Source organism: Spermophilus citellus (assembly GCF_964194105.1).
Source record: "Spermophilus citellus genome assembly, chromosome: 6".
Lineage (NCBI taxonomy): Eukaryota > Metazoa > Chordata > Mammalia > Rodentia > Sciuridae > Spermophilus > Spermophilus citellus.
This window is the reverse complement of record NC_138187.1, coordinates 74,786,601-74,810,151: the sequence shown is the minus strand read 5'-3', so window position 1 is coordinate 74,810,151 and position 23,551 is coordinate 74,786,601. Positions and strand designations below refer to the sequence as shown.

Sequence of the window (23,551 nt, the reverse complement as noted above, 5' to 3'; positions counted from 1 at the left end):
GGTACAGTACCATAGGAAGAACTTTGGTATGTGGCACATGAAACCAAATACTTCACCTACTTCTATGAGGCCAGCCAAGTGGCTATTCCACTTAAATCTGGTTAAAACCTGGGCTGTGTCATATGCCCATTAATACATACAAAAAGAAGCGGTAGGTCCTAAATTCTAGATACCAGAAACAAACATCTACATCTACAGCCTTGCTAAGCATAAAACTTCATTGTATTTTGTACACAGAGTTCTCTTAACTAAAGTTTTATGGGAGAGGGTTTGGTTGTTGTTTTTTTGGGAGGGAGGTTAAATGACAAAATAACTTACTTTTTTTTTAGGTTATTTTCTAGTGCTGGGGATTTGTTTCTTTAGCCATTATTGCCAGAATTCCTATCTTCATCCCAGTGCCAGTGAAGACAATGTAAATTGTTAAGAAAATTGTTTTCTTTTAGTGCCTTCTGGAATGTTACATAATTTTTTCTTTAGCCATTATTACCAGAATTCCTATCTTCATCCCAGTGCCAGTGAAGACAAAGATAAAACCCATCTACAGCTTCTGCAATAGCCATCACCGAACTGCTTGCAGAACTTGCCTAGACTATGTGTCACCTGTATGCATTGTGAACTCACTTGTATGCATTGTGAACTATCTGTTGGTGCAGCGAACAGAAACACATGTCCGTCAATTGGCTTGGTGTATCTTCCTCCCTTCTGCTTGTCATGATCGTTCAGCTAAAATTTGGGGGCCAACAGGTGAGGCAAAGAACCTCACCCCCCCACTGGTACAAAGACCTATCCACAGGTGTGGCTGTATACTAGACCGGTAGTCAGTGACGGGTAAGATCCAATTGCAATGGTACCAACCTAAGACAGGAGGCTGACGCCCTGAGGTCAGCTCATCCAATGACGGGTAAGGACCATATGTAGTATTGGACAACCTAAGGCAGGCACGGTCCCTAAGCCACATGCTTGTTGTTTAAACAGAGAGGGGGAGATGTTGAGAGCCACAGCCAAAGGGGCCCCAGCAAACTTCCAGCTGCCAGCTGATGATTGGCTCACAGCGGCCCCAGCAACATCTAGCTGATTGGCTCCTCTGCTGTGATGTTCATTGGGCTGTTTCCCTGCCCTTCAGACTGCCAGCTGATGATTGGCTCACAGCGGCCCCAGCAACATCTAGCTGATTGGCTCCTCTGCGGTGATGCTCATTGGGCTGTTTCCCTACCCTTTCAGACCACGGAGCTGCTCATTGGGGGACTTCTTTGGCTCCACCCACGTGACCCAGCCAATCGGCCTCAAGAGCAGGAGGATTGGGGGAGGTGGAGAGGCTTGTGGGAAGTGGGTGAGAGGCTTGTGGGAAGCCGGTGGTGGCAGTTGGGCTCTGAGGGTTTTTCTTGAGGAGCTGTTTTGTTTGGCGTGTGTGGTTCTAAAAATAAAGTTAGTTTCTTTTGACAAGTGGCTCCTGAATTGTGCCCAGCCAGACTGCAGCAGGGATTGAACCCAGGGCCTTGTACAATCACTAAGCTACATCTCCCACCCACATGTGTATTAATTTTTTACCCCATACTTCTCTCTCTCATGTTTTACCCCTCAGTCTAATTCTTTAAAAAATAAATCTGTTGTAATTGAAGAAGACCTTTAGAAGACAGAAAGACCTCTCACTGTTGAGAGACAGGCAGAATTAATATTGTTACAATGGTCACATTACCAATAGCAATATACAGATTCAATGTAATCCCTATCAAAAATACCAATGACCATTCTTCACAACTAGAAAAGTCAATCTTAAAATTCATTTGAAAGAATAAAAGACCCAGAATAATGAAAGTAATCCTAAACCAAAACAGGCAATGCTGGAGGTGTCATCATACTTGACTTCAAATTAGACTACAGAATTATATAACAAAAACTGCATGGTACCAGCATAAAACCAGACACAGAACAATGGAATGAACTAGAAGACAAGGAGATAAACCCCACAGATAGAGTTACTGATCCTTGACAAAAGTGCCAAAAAACATACATTGGAAAAAAGACAGCCTTTGTAACACATGGTGCTGGGAAAATGTGGTATCCTTTTGTAAGATGAGACTAGGTCAGAGATCTAGGAATTAGACTGGAAATCATGCAACACCTGGGAGAACAACTAGAGTCAGGACTCCAACACACGGGCACAGGCAATGACTTTCTCAATACAACTCCTAAAACCCCAGAAATAATACCAAGAATTTAATAAATGGGAACATATCAATTTAGAAGGCTCTACATAGCAAAGTGTAGAAAATGGGAAGAGAGAGTCTACAGAATGGGAGAAAATCTTTGCTAGCTACTCTTCTGACAGTATAAATATTCAGAATATATAAAGAACTCAAAAACAACCCAATTAATAAGTGCGCAAATAAACTAAACGACACTTCTAAAAAGAAAAAATACAGCCAGGTGCAGTAGTGCACACCTGTAATTCCAGCAGCTTGAGAGGCTGAAGCAGGAGGACTGCAAACAAAGCCAGCCTCAGCAATTTAGCGAGACCCTGTCTGGGGGAAAAAAAAAAAAAAAATATATATATATATATATATATATATATATATGGATAAGTATGTGGCAGCTCAGTGGTTAAGCACCCCTGGGTTCAATAATTGGTATAAAAGAGAGAGAGAGAGAGAGAGAGAGGAGAGGGAGAGGGAGAGGGAGAGGGAGAGGGAGAGGGAGAGGGAGAGGGAGAGAGAGAGGGAGGGAGGGAGGGAGGGAGGGAGGGAGGGGGAGGGAGGGAGGAAAGTCAATGAACACAGGAAAAAATTCAGCATCATTAGCAATTAGGGAAATGCAAATCAAATCTACTCTGATATTTTATTCCATCCAGTTAGAATGGGAATCATTAAGAATACAAACAATAAATACTAAATGCTGGAGATGAGGTGGAGAAAAAGGAACACTTTTACGCTGTTGATGGAACTGTAAATTAGTACAACCACCATGGAAACCAATATGGAAGTTTCTCAAGATTACAAATGAAATCACCATAAGATCCAGCTATACCACTCCTCAGTATTTATCCTAAGGAATTAAAGTCATCATACTGTAGTGACACATGCACACCCATGTTTACAGTAGCACAATTCACAATAGGCAGATTATAGAACTAGCTTAGGTGTCCATCAATGGATGAATGGATAAGAAAATGTGCTATATATACATAATGAAATTTTATTTATCCATAAAGAAGAATGTGGGCTGGTAAGCTCAGTGGTAAAGCGCTTGTCTAGCACGTGTGAAGCAGTGAGTTCGATCCTCAACACCACATAAAAATAAATAAAATAAAGGTACTGTGTCCATCTACAACTAAAAATATTAAAAATCATAAAGAAGAATGATATTATGTCACCTTCAGAAAAATGGATGAAGCTTGATAACATTATGTTAAATGAAATAATCCTAATTCAGAAAGTTAAGGGTCATGTTTTCTCTCATATATGGAAGCTAGAGAGAAAAAAGGGAAAAAGTATGAGGGGGTAGCATTTCACAAATATTAAAGGGAGATCAGTACAGGAGATGAAAAGGAGCAACAGGAGAAAAAAAGGGAAATGAGAAATACTAGGGACTGATACTGGCCTAATTATATTTTCATATCATGGCAGAAATGAATATGTAACAATGAACCCCGTTATTATGTATAATCATAATGCACCAATAAAAAGTATGGAAAAATATAAATCTGTTGGAGATGAAAAACTTAAAATATATATTGAGGTAACTGGGGACATTAGGCTACACAGGCAGTACTGAGTAAGTCCCAAAAGTGAACCCATGAGATAATCCACAGGTTTGCTTAAACTCTCTACCTACAGATACTTTCCAAATATTAGTGCATACCTTCTGCCTAAAGGCAACATCTGGATTTCAGTGCCAGTAGCATGGCAATCAAAATAATAATAGCAATCTGAGTTGAACAGAAAGAATTCAGGAGGCCTGAGGAAATTAGAATATGCAGGCTACAGTAGAAGGTGTTATACATAGTTAAGAGTTTTAGACAACTGCAGAAGGATTCATTTAGGTCTGCTGTAGAAAATGCCATGTATGAAAAATTCCATGAAGCTGGGCAAAAGTGACTGACTATGCCAAAGATTTACTGAAGCTCACATAGTTTCCAGAGCTTACATCAAAGTGAAGAAACCTTGTTGAATATCCAGGGCAATCACTGCCTCCAGGGGGTTTAGTCCCTGGCAGTGGAGTTGAACTATTCCTAAATTCCCCATACCACAACTTAAAAATAAGTCACAGAAGGATTTAACAACTTCTAAAAGAAAAAGAGTCCAACATTCTTTTTAACTGAATTACAACAAACCTAGTGCTCAATGACATAAAATTCAAACTACAAACATTTTGTAAAAAAAAAAACACTAGATAAGATCTGAAGCAGAAAATTATGACACAATAACTAGGAGAAAATTCAGTCAATTGAAAATGGAGAAAAAACAGAGATGATGGGATTACAGCTGTTAAAGACTTTATATAAGCTATTGGAAGTATACTCAAGGATGTAAAAAAAATAAATAAATGTAAGGAAAATGGTATCTAAAAAGAAGCAGATAAAGTCTATAGATGAAAAATATAATAATGAAAAATTAATTGAACAGAATGAATCAGATATGCAAATATCCTGAAAGCATCTGAACTGAATTACCATGGGAAAGAATAACAAAGAAACACTAAAAAGGAGCCACTACTAAAAATTATTTTTAGGAGAAATGAAAATAAAACAAATCCATAAAAAATTCAATTTGATACATAAAATTTTTATCAAATTTGTACAAATTTATCTTTGATACATAAAAGACAAATGGAAATAAATTTAAAAAACCAGAATAAATAAATAAAAATAATCTAAAAGGAGGTAGATTAAGATTTTCAATCCAACAATACAATAAACTACTTCAGTAGTCTGCAGAACAAGGAATACTCTCCAGGGATAATAAAGAGGGAGATTATATAATGATTTCATCATGAAGGCATAACAATTCTAAATGTGCACATAACTATGTGCAAAAGAATTTCAAATTATACAAAGAAAACATTGATGAAGCTGAAAGAGACAAATCTATTGAAAATCTCAATATACCCTTCTCAATAATCTGAAAACACTAGACAAAAACACACCTACACACAGACTTGGAATACCTGAACAACACTATCACACTATCATACAACTTGACCTTACAGACATTATAAAACAATCCAACCATACATAGCATAATAAACATTTTTAAATGCATGGAAAATTCACCAAAGTAGACTACATTCTGAGCTACAAAATAAATATTAACCAATTTAAAAGGGCTAAAGTCATACAAAGAACATTCTTTGATGACTACAACAGAATTAAACTAAAAATTGATAACAAAATGTCAAAAAAAATCCCAAATATTTGAAAATCAACACATCCCTCAATAATATTTATGTCAAATGAAATCTCAAAACCATAATTTCACTTAAGGACATTAAAAACAAAGTCACATTATCAAGCACTTTGTACAAGAATGTTAAAAGAGACCCTATTCATAAGAGCTCAAACTGGATACAATCTAAACATCCATCAAGAGATAAACAAAAAGTAACATTCATGCAATGTAACTCTTCTTAGCAATATGTAGAACTACTAATACATAAAAACATGAATTCATCTTAGAAATGCCATACTAACTACACAGTTTCATTTTAAGAAATTCTAAAAAAAGGAAAATGTAATCTATAATAACAAGTTTTACCCTTCGTTGCCTAGAGTAAAAGGAACTTTTGAGAGTAATTAAAATTCTGTCTGGATTATGGTGGTAATTATATAAGTGTTTTTTAATTTGCAAAAACTTGCCAAACTATCATACTGTACACTTACAAGGGGTACTTTTTATTATGGAAAAATTATATCTCAGTAAAACAACTTTTTCTTTAAATGGCAGAAGAATGTAGCAAACATGCACTTCATGGGTATGCTATATGATTATTAAAATTAACAGTTATGCAAAGTAACCACACCTGAAAAACAGAAATCTGTTTAGGTTCTCAAAACTTCATATAAACAGCTGGGCAGGTGACATATACATCTGTGTAGAATATACCTTCTCTGAGCAAGAATCATAGTCAATGCAGCAAAGTATTTACACTATAAAAGTAACTGAAATTGTATGACAGCATACACAAACTCACTAAGTGAAGTGGCAGGCATAAGTTTTTAGGAAAAAAAATTAAAGAGTTTCAAAAAATACAGTTAAATTCAATAAGTTTAACATGCACATAATGCAGTTCAATTCTACAATCAGTGATCAAGGAAAAGTAAAACTAATTTTGCACTGATGCATTTTCTCTTCAAGAATAATGAAATTTGTAATCTCTCTTAATGACCCAGAGTAAATTTCCAACATCACTACTTTCTTTATAAATGCCTACTCACAAGCATGTTGCTGCTGAGAGGTTTACAGCTTAACATTAAACTTTACCAATTTTTAAATTAACATTCACCAATTACATTACTTGAAAAGGTAATTCCATTAAAATGTTGAAGGAAGTCGAGAATATTTAGTGTTACTGTTGGAAAAAGAAGTCAAAATTTGCCAGGCACATTGGTACATGCCTGCAATTTCAGCAACTGCAGAGGCTGAGGCAGGAGGACCACAAGTTTGAAGCTAGTTGCAAAAATTTAGCAAGACCTTTTATCAAAATATAAAAGACTGGGAATATAGCTCAGTGGTAAAGCACTCTGGGTTCAACCTTTAGTACAAAAAAAATCAAGATTTATGACACTTTATGCTTTCTAAAACTTTTGACAAGCCCTGTAGTTCAAATATGTCCCATTTTGACACTATTTAAAAAGTACTTCAGTATCATAAAAAATATAGAAAAACTGTGACCAGAGGTTTTATATTCCTAAGGAGATTATTACCACTGAAAAGAAAAATTTCCAGACAAAAAATTAAAATGAAAAAAATTAAAAATAAAAAATTTGAAAATGTTTACATTCTAATTCCTGCATCTATTACAAAATCCATCAAAAATTTTTAGATCAATTTTTTTAAATGAAAATATTACCTTTTCGTTATCTCCCTGGGGTAACGAAAAGGTAATATTTGAAATGAAAAAATAGCACATTTTCCTGAAAGTATTCTAAGTGTAAGGAGAAAATACTAAAAATAAATTAGTAATCATAGTGAAAAGTACTATTAATGGAAATGTTATCATTGTTAACTTCCAAATGTCTATTAAATAGGACTGAAAAAGTACCAAGACACTGGCAGTAGATTCTATATAGAAACACTAATTGGTATTCAGAAAAATTCTTTGTAGCATAAGACTCTAGGGCATGTTGCATTCCTGGTCCCTGCCTAATCAGCAGCAACCTCCTGTCATGCAACACCCAAAAACATCCTTCATCAAGCAATACCACCCTAACTGAGAACCACTGCTAAACAGAAGTAGCGCTGCTGATAAACTAGAAAAAAGATTTGGAATCTGACAGACCTCACCCGTTAAAAAGGTAAAAGGGGCAAAAAAAAAAAATGGTATATAGAGATGTGGGAGAGGTTATGAGAGGGCATGCTCCTAGTATTTCTTTATCAGTGTGTTAATACTTCTAGAATTGTGACAGGGACTTAGAAATACTCAATGATATTACTTCTAGAAAATACAAATATCTCATTCTTTATCATTACTTTTGTAACTGTAGCTTTCAAAATTAGTTAAGTGATTTAAATTTTACATTTTTATTTTACATGCTACAAAAAAATGGCTTATTATGCCTTACCATTTAAGGACACACGAATATCTATATGGAGGTTGTATGTACACACATAACTTTCATAGGTCTTAGTATGTCAGTACTTAGGAGACACACAGTAACTAAAAGAGATGGAAACTCAAAGCTTTGCTAAATGACCCAAACACATTTACAAATAGATAATATAAACCATCCTTGACTACTGAATAGAGCCTAATTTAGAGGATGTTTTTAAAAGTGTAAAGGCATTAAACAAACTGTATGAAAGTTCTAATATAAAAAATTTTTTAAAATCAGAACAAAATGAATAATTCTTAAGCACATACTGAAATGTCAATCTGATTTATAACACACATTTCATAAAACAATCTACATAACACATGAAAAAGGGGTGAATAAATATAAATATATATCAAATTATTTTTAACATAAATATAAAATTATTTTATATACAGCATAAATATCAAATTATTGTCAACTGTGAGTTTATAAAATAAAAATTTATTATGAGATACACAATGGAACATGAAATTATAAATAAGTATACACTATAATGTTACTTATATATTTAAATACAAGTTCATGAAGTCCCAAAAGGCTTCATTAGAAAAGGAGGTAAATTAAAACTTCTACTTACTGAACTAAATATGGTGGATTAATGAAAGGCTAGTAACAGTTACCATATACTTATATTCCATTTGGAATGGAATAAGAAAGTCCAAAAACAGACCCAAATACATACATGAATATAACATATTAAGATAATATTTCAAATTACCTTGAATATAACATATGAAGGAAATGAGATAGAATTCTATCTAGTAAATGATGTTGGGATATCTGGTTAGATAAAAGGAAGAGAATAAAGTTGGACCCATACCTCATACTTCCTAGAAGAATAAATCCCAAACAGATTAAAGACTTCAATGTAAAAAAATGAAACCATGAGCAACTCTGGAGAGACAGGCTTGTGGCTTCTGACAAAGCTAAACACAATTTTATAGTAAGAACCTGTAATCTGCAATCATAAATTCTAGGTATTTATCCAGTTGGACTGAAAACCTATATCACCACAAAAATCTGAACATAAATGATACAATAATCAAAAATTGGATGCAACCAAGATGCCCTGCAGGTTAGTAGACAAACTGTAGTACATACAGATATACACAATGAAATATTATTCAGCAATAAAAAAGAAACTATTAAACCACGAAAAGGCAGGGAAAAACCTTAAGTGCATGTTACTAATTTAATGAAGCCAGTGTGAAAGGACATATATTCTATTATCCAGATATAATCCAACTCTGCACACTTAGGATTCAGATTCAGCTACTCTGTATCTTAAGTTCTTAGAAAAAACAAACAAGTTTTCTCTATCTGGCAACATTTACATACATGCTATTGTTTCTGCCTAGGATACACTGCTTTCAGCTTCTGAACTTTATAATCATAGCACAAATACTATTAACTTAATAATTATTAGCCCTTACATTAGCCCTTCCCTGAAAAATCTAAGTAGGTCTCTCCTTTCGCTCTCCATTATAGCATGTTGCTTACCCTTCTAAACTACTTACCTATTTATTCCTATCTTCTACCAAAATGGTCTTAGAATTGTTGGTAGCAAAGGTTATGCCTGGTTTATTCACCACTATATTCAGTATTCAAAAAGTGTTTGTCAAAAAAAAAAAAAAAGAAAAGAAAAAAAAACAGTTGATGGAAAGAAATGAAACCAATGGAAGAAATTCCATTATGTTAAAAAAAAAAAAGAATGAAAAATGGAAATCAAGATCATGCTTTACAAATTCTTTAATTTTACTTTTGTTGGGACCCTTCCCATCGTTTAAATGACAATAAAGAGTTCTAAATATGAATTAAGTTTTGCATTTTAAAATGGGAAAACCTAAATTACTCTACAATGGCTGTGATGATTAAACGTGTACAGGGCCACTTAAACAGTACATGGCAAATAATAATAAGTGGTCAATAAATGTCAGACACTACTCATTACTCTTAAAAGAGCATTTAGAAGACCTTTGAAAATTGAGGCCTCATAGATCAAGAATATGATCATAGCCTAAAAAAAAAAATTTAAATCTATTTCTCTACCTGATGTCGCCCTTGCAACTCTAAGATGATTAGAGACTATGTTTTCCTTACAAATAGAGAAAATATTCTATTACCGTCCAGTTGAAGGTCAGAGACAGTTATAGTTCAATTCAAACAATACAGAGTTACAAATTTTTTAACAAATTTCTCCCCAAAGACTTGCATTTATGTTTCACAAAATATCAGTAATAACTTTGATTTTATCCTTCTAATTCTGTGTGAATAATTCAAAGATTTACTACCAAACATATCCATCCACTAGGCAAATAAAGAAGAGTTACATTATATTTTCCACCTTTTGTCAATTATATCTAATACTAAGTAAAAACAGTTAACATATAAAACAGTAGAACTTAATAAAGAGTTAAATTACACAACTTTAATCTCAACTTATTATTATTATGGAAAATCAATACCTACCCCCACAAATCTATTTATGCATATGAAATCATACACCAATCCAAAGTAACAGAAAAATAAAGCTATTTATTAAGTGAAGACTTGTTAAAGAAAATTGCTACTATGATTCTGAAGGTTCTCTTGATTCTAAACAAACAGAGAATGTTCAATTCATCATATGACCTAATTGGCATTCTTCACTACTTACTCATAAACTGGAACTGCACACCAAAAATCATGTGAATATCCTAAGGAGTCTGAAAATTTTTTCAGAATGTTTTTTAAAAGTTTTCAGTTCAGCACAAATATTTCAAGCTTTAAAAGAAAAAAAAAACTATAACTTATATGAAGCAAATAAGGATTATATCTACTCAGTTTCTTGAGATTGTCATAATGACAAAAATTATTAAATAATTTGTATTTAATAATTTTTATTTAATAATTATTGAAGTATGTAAAAAAGCCTGTATGGCACTAACCAAAACTGATGTTAAACTAAAAAATGATTTCTAAATTTGTCCAATACTTATAGACATTAAAAGAAATACATTTCTAATATTGACAGGATATATTAAGAAATTAAGTAATAAATGTATATACAATATGCTTATTTTATAAGAATGAGGAAAAATGTATTCACATTAGGAAAAAAAAACAACACGAAGAAATAAAAGTAGTTATCTATAGGGAATGGGAAACAGGAATAGATTTGTTAATTTTCATATTTTTTAAATTATTTTAATTTTTGAGCAATGTGAATATATACTTATTTTTAAAAGAATACATCATACAGGCATGGTGGTGCATACCCATAATCCCAGCAATTCAGAAGCTAAGGCAGGAGGATCACCAAATTCAAAGTCACCCTCTGCAACTGAGCAAAATGCTATCTGAAACACAACAAAACACTGGAGTGGAGGAAGTGTAGCTCAATTGTAAAGTACTTGCTTTGCACATACAAGACACCGGGTTCATTCCCCAGCACAAGCACCACAAAAAAAAGAGGGAAGTGGGGATACATACTTTAAATGAAATTTCGCAATAATGACTGCTGTCTCCCTCTTTATACCTGAGTATATTTTCTAAATTACCAAAATTCAAAAGCATCTTCAAAAGAGGGCTAGGGGTGAGATTAGGGAGAAAAATACAGGGAAGAAAGCTTAAAATAATATGAAGTACTTAATTTTATTTAGACTTTAAATAATTCTACTATATATCACTCATTACAAATTATTTATTAAAAAGAGAAAATTATTGAAAGAGAAATGCTTTCCCTTACGTCCCTTTATCATCCCTGAATCGGTCTTCTTAAATATCTCTCTGTATTTTATAAAACTTCAAGCCAATATTAAAGTGCAACAATAATCTTTTTAAAATCCAGATTGTTGGGCTGGGGATGTGGCTCAAGCGGTAGCACGCTCGCCTGGCATGCGTGCGGCCCCGGTTCGATCCTCAGCACCACATACCAACAAAGATGTTGTGTCTGCCGAGAACTAGAAATAAATATTGAAAATTCTCTCTCTCTCTCTCTCTCTCTCTCTCTCTCTAAAAAAAAAAAAAAAAAAAAAAAATCCAGATTGTTGTTTAATACTCAATTACCTTATAAACCGCATTTCAACCCACAACTTCCCTCTACTTCAAACTACCCTAAACTGAATGTGCTAGGAAAATGCAATTTCCTGTTCCGGTCTCCTCTAAAGCACAAGAAGCATCTAGAATATCTCACTTACAACTTATAGTACTGTTTAATATTCTTATGCTACCATCAGCAACCCATATCTAAACATATCTATACAACTTCCTAAATAAGTCAGATCTCCATTAAGTCTTCCATATACACTAATTACAACATGATTTAAAAATTACAACTGGTAAAAAAAGACTGGCGTCAGGGAAAGTTATTATTTAGTGGACATACTTATAGTTTCACTTTAAGATGAAGTAGTTCTGGAAATGGATAATGGTAACATCTGCACAGTGTGAATGTACTTAATGCCACTGAACTGTTCACTTTAGAAGGGTAAAAAGGTAAGTTATTATATGCGTTTGTTTTATATATACCACAAAAAGGGAACTGAAAACAAGTAACATATTAAGAATAAAAGTATCCCACAGTACAGTGCTAAAAAGATTCTTTAAAATTTTGTATTATTAAACTCTTATGAGAATTTATAAGCCAATTCTGTAATGTTTATATATTAGGAATGTAGGCACAGTTTCTAGAGCTCACAATAATTTTAGAAGCACACAAAAATGTTTTAAATTATTCTAAAATAAGAACCAAAAAACCCTTCGCATCAAAAAACATGCTTTAATATATAACATACATATATTTGTCTTTATAATAAAGCATTCGTGCTTTTTTTTTTTTAAGGGAGCCTCTGAAAGCAAAAATGCCTACAATCCAGGAAAGTCATAGTGTAGTTCTTAAGTTTTCCACTTCCTAATATGAGAATATCCAGGTACACCAAGAAAATAGAAAGATAATTGGATATGTATGCAAAACAGTAACCTTAAAGAAAAATTGCCTACATGAACAATTTGGGTCAGACATTTTTTTAAAAACCTCAGTAATTAAAAATGGTATTAATTATTTCTTTTCAACCAACTCTTTTTTAACAAGAACTACAAAGAGATATTCCATTTATATAAACAAATAAATAAATGTTTGGAAATTAACTTAATGAGGATTTAAAAGAACTAGATACCAGTAACTTTGTGTGTGTGGCGGGGGTGGGGGGGTTACTGGGGATTGAACTCAGGGACGCTCAACCACTGAGCCACATCCCCAGCCCTATTTTGTATTTTATTTAGAGACACGGTCTCACTGAGTTGCATAGGACCTCGCTTTTGCTGAGGCAGGCTTTGAACTCATGATCCTCCTGCCTCAGCCTCCCAAGCAGCTGGGATTACAGGTGGGCACCACTGTGCCAAGCTAGGCACCAATAACTCTTAAGAGAAAAATAAGTGGGAGGAGAAAAAGAAGAAAGAAGGAAATAAAGGAGAACAAAAACAAAAAAAACAAACAGACCATCCCTCATTATGTAACTTACAAAAGTTGAAAATATTTCCTGAGTAAATTCATGAATTTAGTATAACCTCAATTAAAATCCCCAAATGGTATAACTCAAATATTAAAAAAAATATTACGAGGGCTGCAGCTATACCTCAGTGGTAGAGCGCTTGCCTTGCACAAGTCAGGCACTGGGTTCATTCCTCAGCACCACATATAAATAAATAAATAAATAGATAGATAGATAGATAAATAGATTATATTCATCTACAACAAAAAAAAATTTTAAAAAATATTGTGAGGGGAAAAAAAGCAGGCAGACTAAAAATAAATTTGAAAAAATTAAAAAATGAAGACGTATCCAAATTTGTTGATACTAGATAAAAGCAAAATGCAAAAAGACAAAAGAATTTTTTTTGCATCTACAAATTCCAAAATCTCAAATATGTGAGAAAAAAAAAATATGGAAAAGAATATCTAATGAACACTTCTTTGTATAATAATGCTAACATGAAGAAAAACAAATTGACATTTATTGTACATCATATAGAATTTCATATAGGTTACAAATTAATTAATTCATTTATTCGTTCATTCATTGATTTTTGGTACCAGGGATTGAAACCATGGGCACACTACCACTACTGCCACATCCCTAGCCCTTTTTTAAATCTTTAATATATATATTTTTGGGTTGTAGATGAACACAATATCTTTATTTATTTATTTTTATGTGGTGCTGAGGATCAAACCCAGTGCCTCTACCACTGAGATACAGCCCTAGCCCCGCCCCCTAGCACTTTTTCTTTTAAGACAAAGTTTAAGTTTTTCCAGGCTGGCCTTGAACTTGTGATCCTCCTGCTTTAACCTCCCAAGTCACTGGGATTATAGGCATGCACCCTGAAGTCCACTTATGAATTATTTTTTTACTAAAAAAAAAAAATGGAATATTTCTGGTAACAAAAGGGAGTTTATCTTTTGATTTTAAAAAACCGACCAAATTATTACAGCCCGCCCCAAAAATTTACAGAATAAAAAATACCAAAGTAAAGATAAAATGAAAACCAACAGAATGAAAAGAGAAGGACTCTGCAACTGTTATGTTTATATTAGATAAACTTTTATCTCTAAAACATACAGAGATATTGGTCCATACCCAGGCCTCTACAGACAAAATGGAGCAAAATATGATTTTAATCAAAAGCAGAAAGAGTTATACACATTTAACTACAGGCCAAGCACTATTAGAAACACTTTATATATTAATTAATCTCACAAATGAACAACAATCCCCCCATGAAGAAGATACTACTTTCAATTCTATGTGGTAAACTACAAAAGGTAGGCCAGAAGGGCAAGTTACTTATCCAATGTGACATAACTAAGTAGTTACAACCAAAATTTGAACCCAATTTTTTACCACTCATGTCAGTCTAACTGGTTAAACCTTAATGGGATGAGACTTCAAATATTTCTAATAAAAACATTCTCTTTTTAAACTAACTTTTAATATTTTACCTCTTGATCCTTTTCTTCATGTTTAGAAAAAAGAATGAATAAAAACTTTTTGAAATGTTGAACACTTACCCAGTACGAGACTGGCCAACCTTATCACAGATATCCAAGATGAGGCCCCAGTCCTCAGCAGTATTCATCTCACTGGTTGCTTTCTCTGCAGATAGCAAAAGGAATTACAGAAACATTATTTTAAATGTCTTTAAAAATCATAATTATATTCAAATCATCAAATTGTGGTATAATCAAGCATCAACAAAAAACCCAAATAGTTGCCAGCAGTCTGGTTAGTAAGATTTTTATGTCTACCTTTAAAAGAGGAAGGAGCACATTTACTAACACAAATTTTCCCCAGTCACATTTCATTTGCTTTTCACTTAAAATAGAACATTATTTTTCTTTATTAAAGCAAGTTATATACAGGTCTATCCCCATCTGCAAATAGAAGGACTAAAGTAAGAAACATTATTTTCATTATCAAAAAATTCTTAGCTTTACTTGTCAATGAAGGGACACGAGTTGGGCACAGATCTCCATCCAAATGTTTCATGTAATTTATTTGGCTAATTTTATTGATTTGTTTTTGTTTTGTTTTTGAGAATGTGGAGGAGGGAACTAAAGGACAGAAAAAAACCCTGCAAATATTTTTCCTAAACACTTGACATACTAAAAACATCAACAGAGGTATGGTATAATGAACACAATCATCTAATTTAGCTTTCTCCCTTAATTATGAAAAGATTTTTAAAAAGACAAACACACAAGCACATGGAAAACATGAGATGTAATTAATAGCAACTATATCCCAAAAGCTTTATAACAACACATATATATGATAATCTATATAGAGGACCAAAGGGGAGAATCATATATTATATGAATCACATAATCATATATTATTATAACTAGCCTCCATATACCACCAAATTCTCAGAAGGCTGGAAAATGGTTAGCAGAAAGAATGGTAATGAAAGTGAAGAAAGAGGTCTTAAAATTAGGAAAAAATCAATAAAAGCTCTTTGAAATGTAGCAGTTCACTACTTCATCTTCCTTATAGAAGGCCACTTGCAACTACCTCTCCCCAAATGTAGCAAAAAAACAAAAAAAAGTGAAGGTGTGTTTTCTAGAAGTAAAGCAAAGCTTTTCTGAACTAGTGAACACCATGCATAGTAAAAACATGGACACATAAAATAAAGGAAGTACTTCTGGTTTCCAATCTGGCATGTAGGAGCTTGGAAGCCATCACTCCTTCCCAACAAGTAAAACATTGAACAAATTGAAAAACTAACAACTCTTCCTAGATCTTTCTGGGAAGAAGCTTACAGAGCAAACCACTGACTCCCAAAATTAGAGAGAGAAGCAGATGCAGAGAATCACAACTTAGCACAAGCAGAATTAAGCTCCACAGGAATCAAAGCCAGGTTGGAAAATCTAAATGTAAACCGACAAATTGCTGAAGGTTCACAGGACAAGAGTGAGTTTAAAATCCAGCAGAACCAAATCATAAGGGAATCCCCACATCTTTGTAAGAATTAGAGTGGATTTCACAGTGAATATATGAGAAAAATCTTCTTGTGCTAGTGGCAAGAAAGGGAGAGAAGGAACCATTTTGAAACACCAGAGCACTTTGCTCTTCTTAACAAGGACTGCTTTGAAGACAAACTATTTTACTAGGGCCTAACTAAACAAAGTTTTACCAGAGATTAAGGTAAGAATGATTCCCAGCTCTAGTCCCCTCTACCTTTCTAACTGAGGAAAGAGAAACGCCCCCCCACACACACACACTATGTGGGGGAAATACTGAAAAGCATTTGTAAAGTTCACAGTCCAAAGGCACAGGCTCAATAAAAGACATACCTAAATCATAGAAATATAATACACTTCTGCTCCCATCACGTCTTACTACCACACTATTAAGGCCTATTTAAGAGCCATCTAAAGGTCTGAAGTGAGTTTCTATTTTCCATACATCAAAAATTTACATATCGCCTGATGTGGTGGCCCACACCTATACTCCCAAAGGCTCAGGAGGCTGAGGCAGGAGGATTGCAAGTTCAAAGCCAGCCTCAGCAACTTAGCAAGGCACTAAACAACTCAGTGAGACCCTGTCTCTAAATAAAATACAAAAAATAAGGCTGGGGATGTGGCTCAGTGGTTAAGTGCCCCTGAGTTCCTCAGCACCTCACCTCAAAAAAAATTTACACATCATACTAAAAGGCAAAAACAGTTTGAAAAGAGAGCATAGAAAACCAGATTAATATATGGCAGGGATGATAGAATTATCAGACTAAGAATTTTTGACACCATAGTTAATATGCTAAGGGCTCTGATGAAAAAAAGTAGACAGCATGCAAAAATAAATGTAAGCAGAGAGACAAAAATTCTAGGAAAGAATCAAAAAGAAATGCTAGAGATCAAAAATTATACAAATGAAATAAAGGCTGTCTTTGATGGACTCACTAGTAGACTACAACTGGAGTTTGGTCTGTAAATAGTAATTTCCAAAACTGAAAACCAAAACCAAAAAGACTGGGGGCGGGGGTAAGGGGACAGAATATCTAAGAACAAATAATGGGAACACCAGAAGGAGAAAAAAAGAACAAACAGATTTCTCCCAAATGTCAGACACCAAAAAGACCCTGGAGGCTCTGGGAATACTAAGCAAAATAAATGTCAAGAAAACTACACATGGGCATATCATATTCCAACTGCAGAAAAATCAAAGATTTAAAAAAAAAAAAAACTTGCGGAGGCCAGTGGGAAAAAAATGCCTTATGACAGTAAAACAAATACATCTGACTTTTCAGAAATCACCAAGCAAGACAAAGAGTAACATAAAAATTTAAAGTGTTTAGAGAAAATAACTGCCAACCTAGAATCCTATACTCTAAAATTTTCTTTAAAAGTGAAAGAAATAGTTTCTCAGACAAATACTGAAGTAACATGTTACCAACACTTGTCTTACAAGATAAGAGTATTTTTCTTTTTTGCAGAGATGGAAAATAGGTCAGAAACTTGAATTTACCTAAAGAAAGAAATAGCATTGGAGATATGAAATATCTGAAAGTAAAAAAAAATTTCTTATTCTCAATTGTTCTGACATAAATTTATTTAAAATAGCAGGAATGTATTCTTTATGTACCTGTATATAAATATAAATATATATATATATACACACACACACACACACACACACATATACATATACATCTCCTTAAGTATGATTATACATATGTAAAATAAATGACAGCCATGTTACAAGGAATGGTAGAGAGAAAACAGTGGTATTTTTTATGAGGCACTTGCTCTACCCATGAAGTTATACCATGTTATTTGAAAATAAAACTGGATTCGTTGTAAATGTACATTTCACCCTCTACAGCAACCATTGAAAGTCTAGAAAGTATAACTATGCCAAGAAAAGAAATAAGATGCAATCACAAAACACAATTAAAACTACAGAAGGTGCCAGGCGCAGTGGTGCATGTAATCCCAGCCATTCAGGAGGCTGAGGCAGAAAGATTGCAAGTTCAAAGACAAGCTCAGCAACTCAGTGAGGCCCCAAGTAATTTGGCAAGATCATGTCTCTAAATAAAATATTCTAAAAGGGCTGGGGATGTGGCTCAGTGGTTAAGTACCCCTGGAATCAATGACAGATACCAAAAAAAAGAAAAAGAAAGAAAGAAAGAAAGAAGAGAAGGAAGGAAGGAAGGAAGGAAGGAAGGAAGGAAGGAAGGAAGGAAGGAAGGAAGGAAGGAAGGAAACTACAGAAAGAAAAAAAGTATGGAAAACAAAAATAGAATCGAAGAACAAGGGCAACAAAAAGAAAATAGTAACAAACATGGTAAATAGTAATTCATCAATATTAATTGATGAATTAGGCTGGTCACTTTAAATGGTCTAAATACTACACCAAATAAAAGACTATCAGAATAGATCAAAAAACAATACCCTATTATATTCTGTCTATAAGAAACTCACTTTATAAAGACATATATAAATTAAAAATAAAAAGATGGAGAAAGAGATACAGATGGTCCCTTAGTAAAAAAAAAAAAAAAAGTTTAATTCACAATTTTTAAACTTTTGGTCACATTTAGTACTAACTGCACTTCAAATTTTTGTTTTTTCTGGAGTTTACAACATGTCCATACAACTCTCTCTCATGATGCTGGGCAGCAGCAATGAGTATAAGCTCCCAGTCTCCCACACAATCACAAGGGTAAACAACTGATACTCAACAGTGTACTGTGCTTCTAACTATGATGTTCAGTAAGTTAGCTGAATTAAGTACATTTTTCATTGTTTTTATTGGTGCATTATAATTGTATACAATATTGGGCTTTCTGTGACATTTTCGTACATGCACATAACATACCTCCCCTTTCCCTCTCTTCTTCCCCACGCTCCACCTCTCCTTTTCCCTCCCCTCTTCTCTCTGGCTTGATCCCTTTCTTACTCTACTGGTCTCTCATCATTTTCATGAGGTCCTTTTTTATTTATTTTTCTCTCTAGCTTCCACATATGGAGAAAACATTTGACCCTTGACTTTCAGAGTCTGGCTTATTATTTAGCATCATATTCTCCAGTTCTATCCATTCACTAGAAAATGGCATGATTTTATTCTTCTTTATGCCTGAATAAAACTCCATTGTTGGGGCTGGGGATGTGGCTCAGAGGTATACCACTCACCTCCCATGTGCGAGACCCTGGGTTCGATCCTCAGCACCACATAAAAATAAGTAAGTGAAAAAAAAAATAAGTAAGTGAAATAAAAGTATTGTGTCCAACTACAACTAAAAATATAAAATTAAATAAATGTTAAAAAAAACCTCCATTGTATGTATATACTACATTTTCCTTAATTACTTACTCATCTGTTAAATGACACTTAGGCTGGTCTAAAAACTTATCTATTTTTCATTCCACTGTTATACATATCAATATTCATATAGCACTACAGTATGCTGTTACATACATTTTTGACATGATATTTCAACTTACAATGGGTCTATCTGGACACAACCCACGTGAGCCGAGAAGTGTGTGTATATGCCAAGAAAAACAAAAAGTGAGAGTAGTTATTTTCAGACACAGAAGACTTCAGAACAAGGAAAGTTACCAAGGATGAAGAGGAGCACTACATAACAAGAGGCAATTTTCCAGAAAAACCTAATAATCCTTAATGTGTATATGCCTAACAATAGGCCATCAAAATATGTGTGGTAAAAACTGACAGAACTGTAAGAAGAAACAGACAAGCCACTATTATAGCTGGAGCCTTCAATACCAATCCATGAGAAATGGACATATCAGGCAGGCAGAAACTCAGTAAGGACACAGTTAAACTCAATACCACCATCAATCAACAGGATATAATTGACAACTATAGACTACCCAATAACAGCAGAACTTGTACTTTCTTCAAGCTCACATGCAGCATTCACCAAGATAGACCATATTCTGAATCATAAAACACACCAAAACAAATTGAAAAGAGTAGAAATCACACCATATCTGTTCACAGACCACAAAAAAGTCAAACTAGAAAATCAATAACAGAAAAATAGCTGGAAAACATCAAAATACACAGAAATAAATAACATACTTCTAAATAACACATATCAAAAAGTCTCAAGAAATTTTAAAATATTTTAAACTAAAGGAAAATGAAAACACAATTTATCAAAATCTGTGGGATGCAATGAAAGCACTGCTTAGAAGAAACCTCACAGCATTCAATGCTATAATGTTAGAAAACAATAAATACCTAAAATCAATAATATAAACTGTAATCTTAGAAAACTAGAAGATCAAATTAAATCCAAAATAACAGAAGGAAAAACAAACAAACAAACATGAGAACATAACCAATGAAGCTGAAAATAGGAGAGAAAAACAGAAAATAAATACAGTCCAAAACTGGTTATTTTAAAAGAGCAATAAAAACCTCTAACTAGCCTAATTTAAAAAAAGAGAGGACATAAATTTATATGAGAAATGAAGGAAAAGACAGCAATACAGACCCCATGGGCATAAAGATTGTAAACAAAGACATATTATGAACAACTCTATGCCCACAAATTAGATAATCTAGATGAAATGGACTAATCTGTTTGAGGAAACAATATGCCTAAACTGATAAAAATAAAGAATCAGAATAGTTTTGTTATCTATTAAAGAAATTGAACAAAAAAATGAATAACCTTCCAAAACAGAAAGCACCAAAGATGGTTTTACCAGTGAATTCTCTCAAACATTTAAGGAATTCTTTACAATTTTTGTCAAAGATAAATACTTCCTAACTCATTCTATGAAGCCAGCATTACCTTAATACCCATACCAGAAAACACTGCAAGAAAACTATACAGCATTATCTTTCATGAGTATGAATGCAAAAATTCTCAACAAAATATTAGCAAACTGAATCCAACAATATATAAAAAGAACCATACATCAAGACCAAATGAGATTTACCATAGCTATGTAAAGCTGGTTCAACAGCTGGTTTAACCTTCCAGGAAAAGACTAGAACTGAATGCTCTAGCTCAGCCCAAGAGGAAAGACTTACAGATACTAAAAATATAATACTGAGGGCAGGGGAAGAAATTCCACAGTAAATGGCCCACAAAATAACCAATGTAGTTCAAAATCAAGAAGGCCTAACCACACAATCAGGGCTTCCAATGTGCTTTTCAAGTATTAACCATGGGCAGACAAGCAAAAATTATCAAGTAAAAAATATTCTAACATGAGAGATTAAGGAAAAGACGAAAGAAAGAAAGGGAGGGAGGGAAGAAAACAGGAAAAAAGCAACAAAGCAACTTAGGAGAAATAAAATGCATGGGAGGCAAAACTTCATAAAAATATTACCTTTCAAGATTATAGATGCACAGAAGACAACCAGTCTCTACTGGAACACTACATCTTATCAGAGAACAGAGAGATTAAATCACCAATAACAGACTCATTTTCCTTTTTAGCATTAAATTTTTTTGTTGTTGTAGATAGATACAATGCCTTAATTTTATTTATTTTTATATGTGCTGAGGTTCAAACCCAGTGCATCTGCATGCTAGGCAAGCACTCTACCATTGAGCTACAACACCAGCCCCAACAGACTCATTTTTTAACCTGAGATGGAGTAACCCATAACACGATTCATATTTGTAATGGTTGGTTTTAATTCTGTGATAATAAAATTCCTACTTCTCTTCTCAATGCTCTGCTGCCTGCATCGCAAGAATACTCACTTCCCCACCTGACCTACTAATAAGAGCTAGAGATAGGTCACAGCAAGTACAAAAGCAGAAAATAGAAAGTAGCCAATTCTGTCCAAATTCTTTGCAGGCTTATAATTCCTGATCTATGTCACATCCCTAAGGGTTATAGCATCATCTACCAATTGATCACTAACACTGAGAATTGTAATAATCATCTAGTAAGAAAGTAGTGGATGACAACCAATGAGTACTGATAATGTACGGGTACTTGCATACAGGATACCTATGCCTAGCTATCTATATTATCATCTGTCTATTGAATAACAAAATCATGAGACTGGGTACTTTACATTAAAAAGGTTTATTGAGCCCAAGTTTTGTAAGCTATGTCTTAAGATCAAGTAGCCCCATCAGTTGAGCCCCTAAGGGTCTGGTGGCTAAGAGCATCACAATGGTGAGAGTACCTATAAAAGAGACCTTGGTACTGAAACAGGAAACCAGAGGGATTCAGAGGTCATGCTCATTCTTTTTCTAACAACACACTCTTGTAAGAAGTGTCCAATGGGAACTACATTAATCTCTTCCAAGGATGATGTGTCCAATGAACTTAATTAGCTCGTACTAGACACCACCTCTATTGAGAACCAAGCTTCAAGCCCAAGAACCTTTCAAGGACACACTTAAACCCTTAGTAAGGTAACCAAAGCAGATGAATATATACAATGAATTGTTCGTGTAATAAAAAAAAAAAAAAAGGTCCAAAACATCTGTGATTTTGGCTTGGGGCTAAGAAAGCAATATCCCAAGATAAAAGTCTCATAAGCAGTTTCTCTTTCATTTCTTGTCTCTCATCCCTATTCCTCCATGAAGTAAGCCACAGAAACCAGAATTTCTACTTCTCAAAGGTAGGTAACAGAAAGGAGAACCCCTTTTCCCCACAGACAACTATAAAAACTAGAATTATTATGCTAATTTTCCCTTGACTTTCTGTCTAGGAGCCAGCCATAATAAAATTAAAAACTTCATTCCAGAAGATTCTGGCCTCATACCCAGGAAGAAGAAATGCTACATCTCAGGGACCAAGAAGAACTTGAACAGATAAGCATTTGAGGGTTATCTCACACAATCTATTACCATTAGTTACTCCTCTTTTTGTCCAACCACATTTCCACATGGCTGCCCATGCTTCATCAAACCTAAGCATAAAAATGTATAGTTCACCCTGGGTCTGTGGATTTTAATTCTAAAGGCTCCCATATCAGGAAAGACTGATCAAATAAATTTGTTAAGCTTTTTTCTCATTAACTTGTCTTTTGTTACAATATAGAGAAATAGATCACAACTTTCTTTATAGAAAATAGATCATCCCCCTTAATCCACTCCTACACTTAATTATTATAAAAATTATAAAACTTGAATACATATTCAATGAAAATGAGCTTCTAGAGAATGCCAGATCTTATCTGAAATGACTTACAATCTTAAAAAAGAAGAAGAAAAAGAAACTCAGATAGCTTAAATATAAGATAGAAAAGGTGTCAT

General features: G+C 33.8%; 1 protein-coding gene across 1 annotated transcript in view; it reads right to left on the bottom strand.

Annotated features, from left to right (window-relative positions):
• STAM (signal transducing adaptor molecule) overlaps nucleotides 1-23,551 on the bottom strand; it is a 68,643-nt gene that overhangs the window by 33,999 nt on the left and 11,093 nt on the right. Inside the window, exon 2 of the mRNA XM_081298424.1 lies at nucleotides 14,859-14,943. Within this exon, the coding sequence (XP_081154550.1) occupies nucleotides 14,859-14,943 (85 nt within the window). The remainder of the gene's footprint in view (nucleotides 1-14,858; nucleotides 14,944-23,551) is intronic.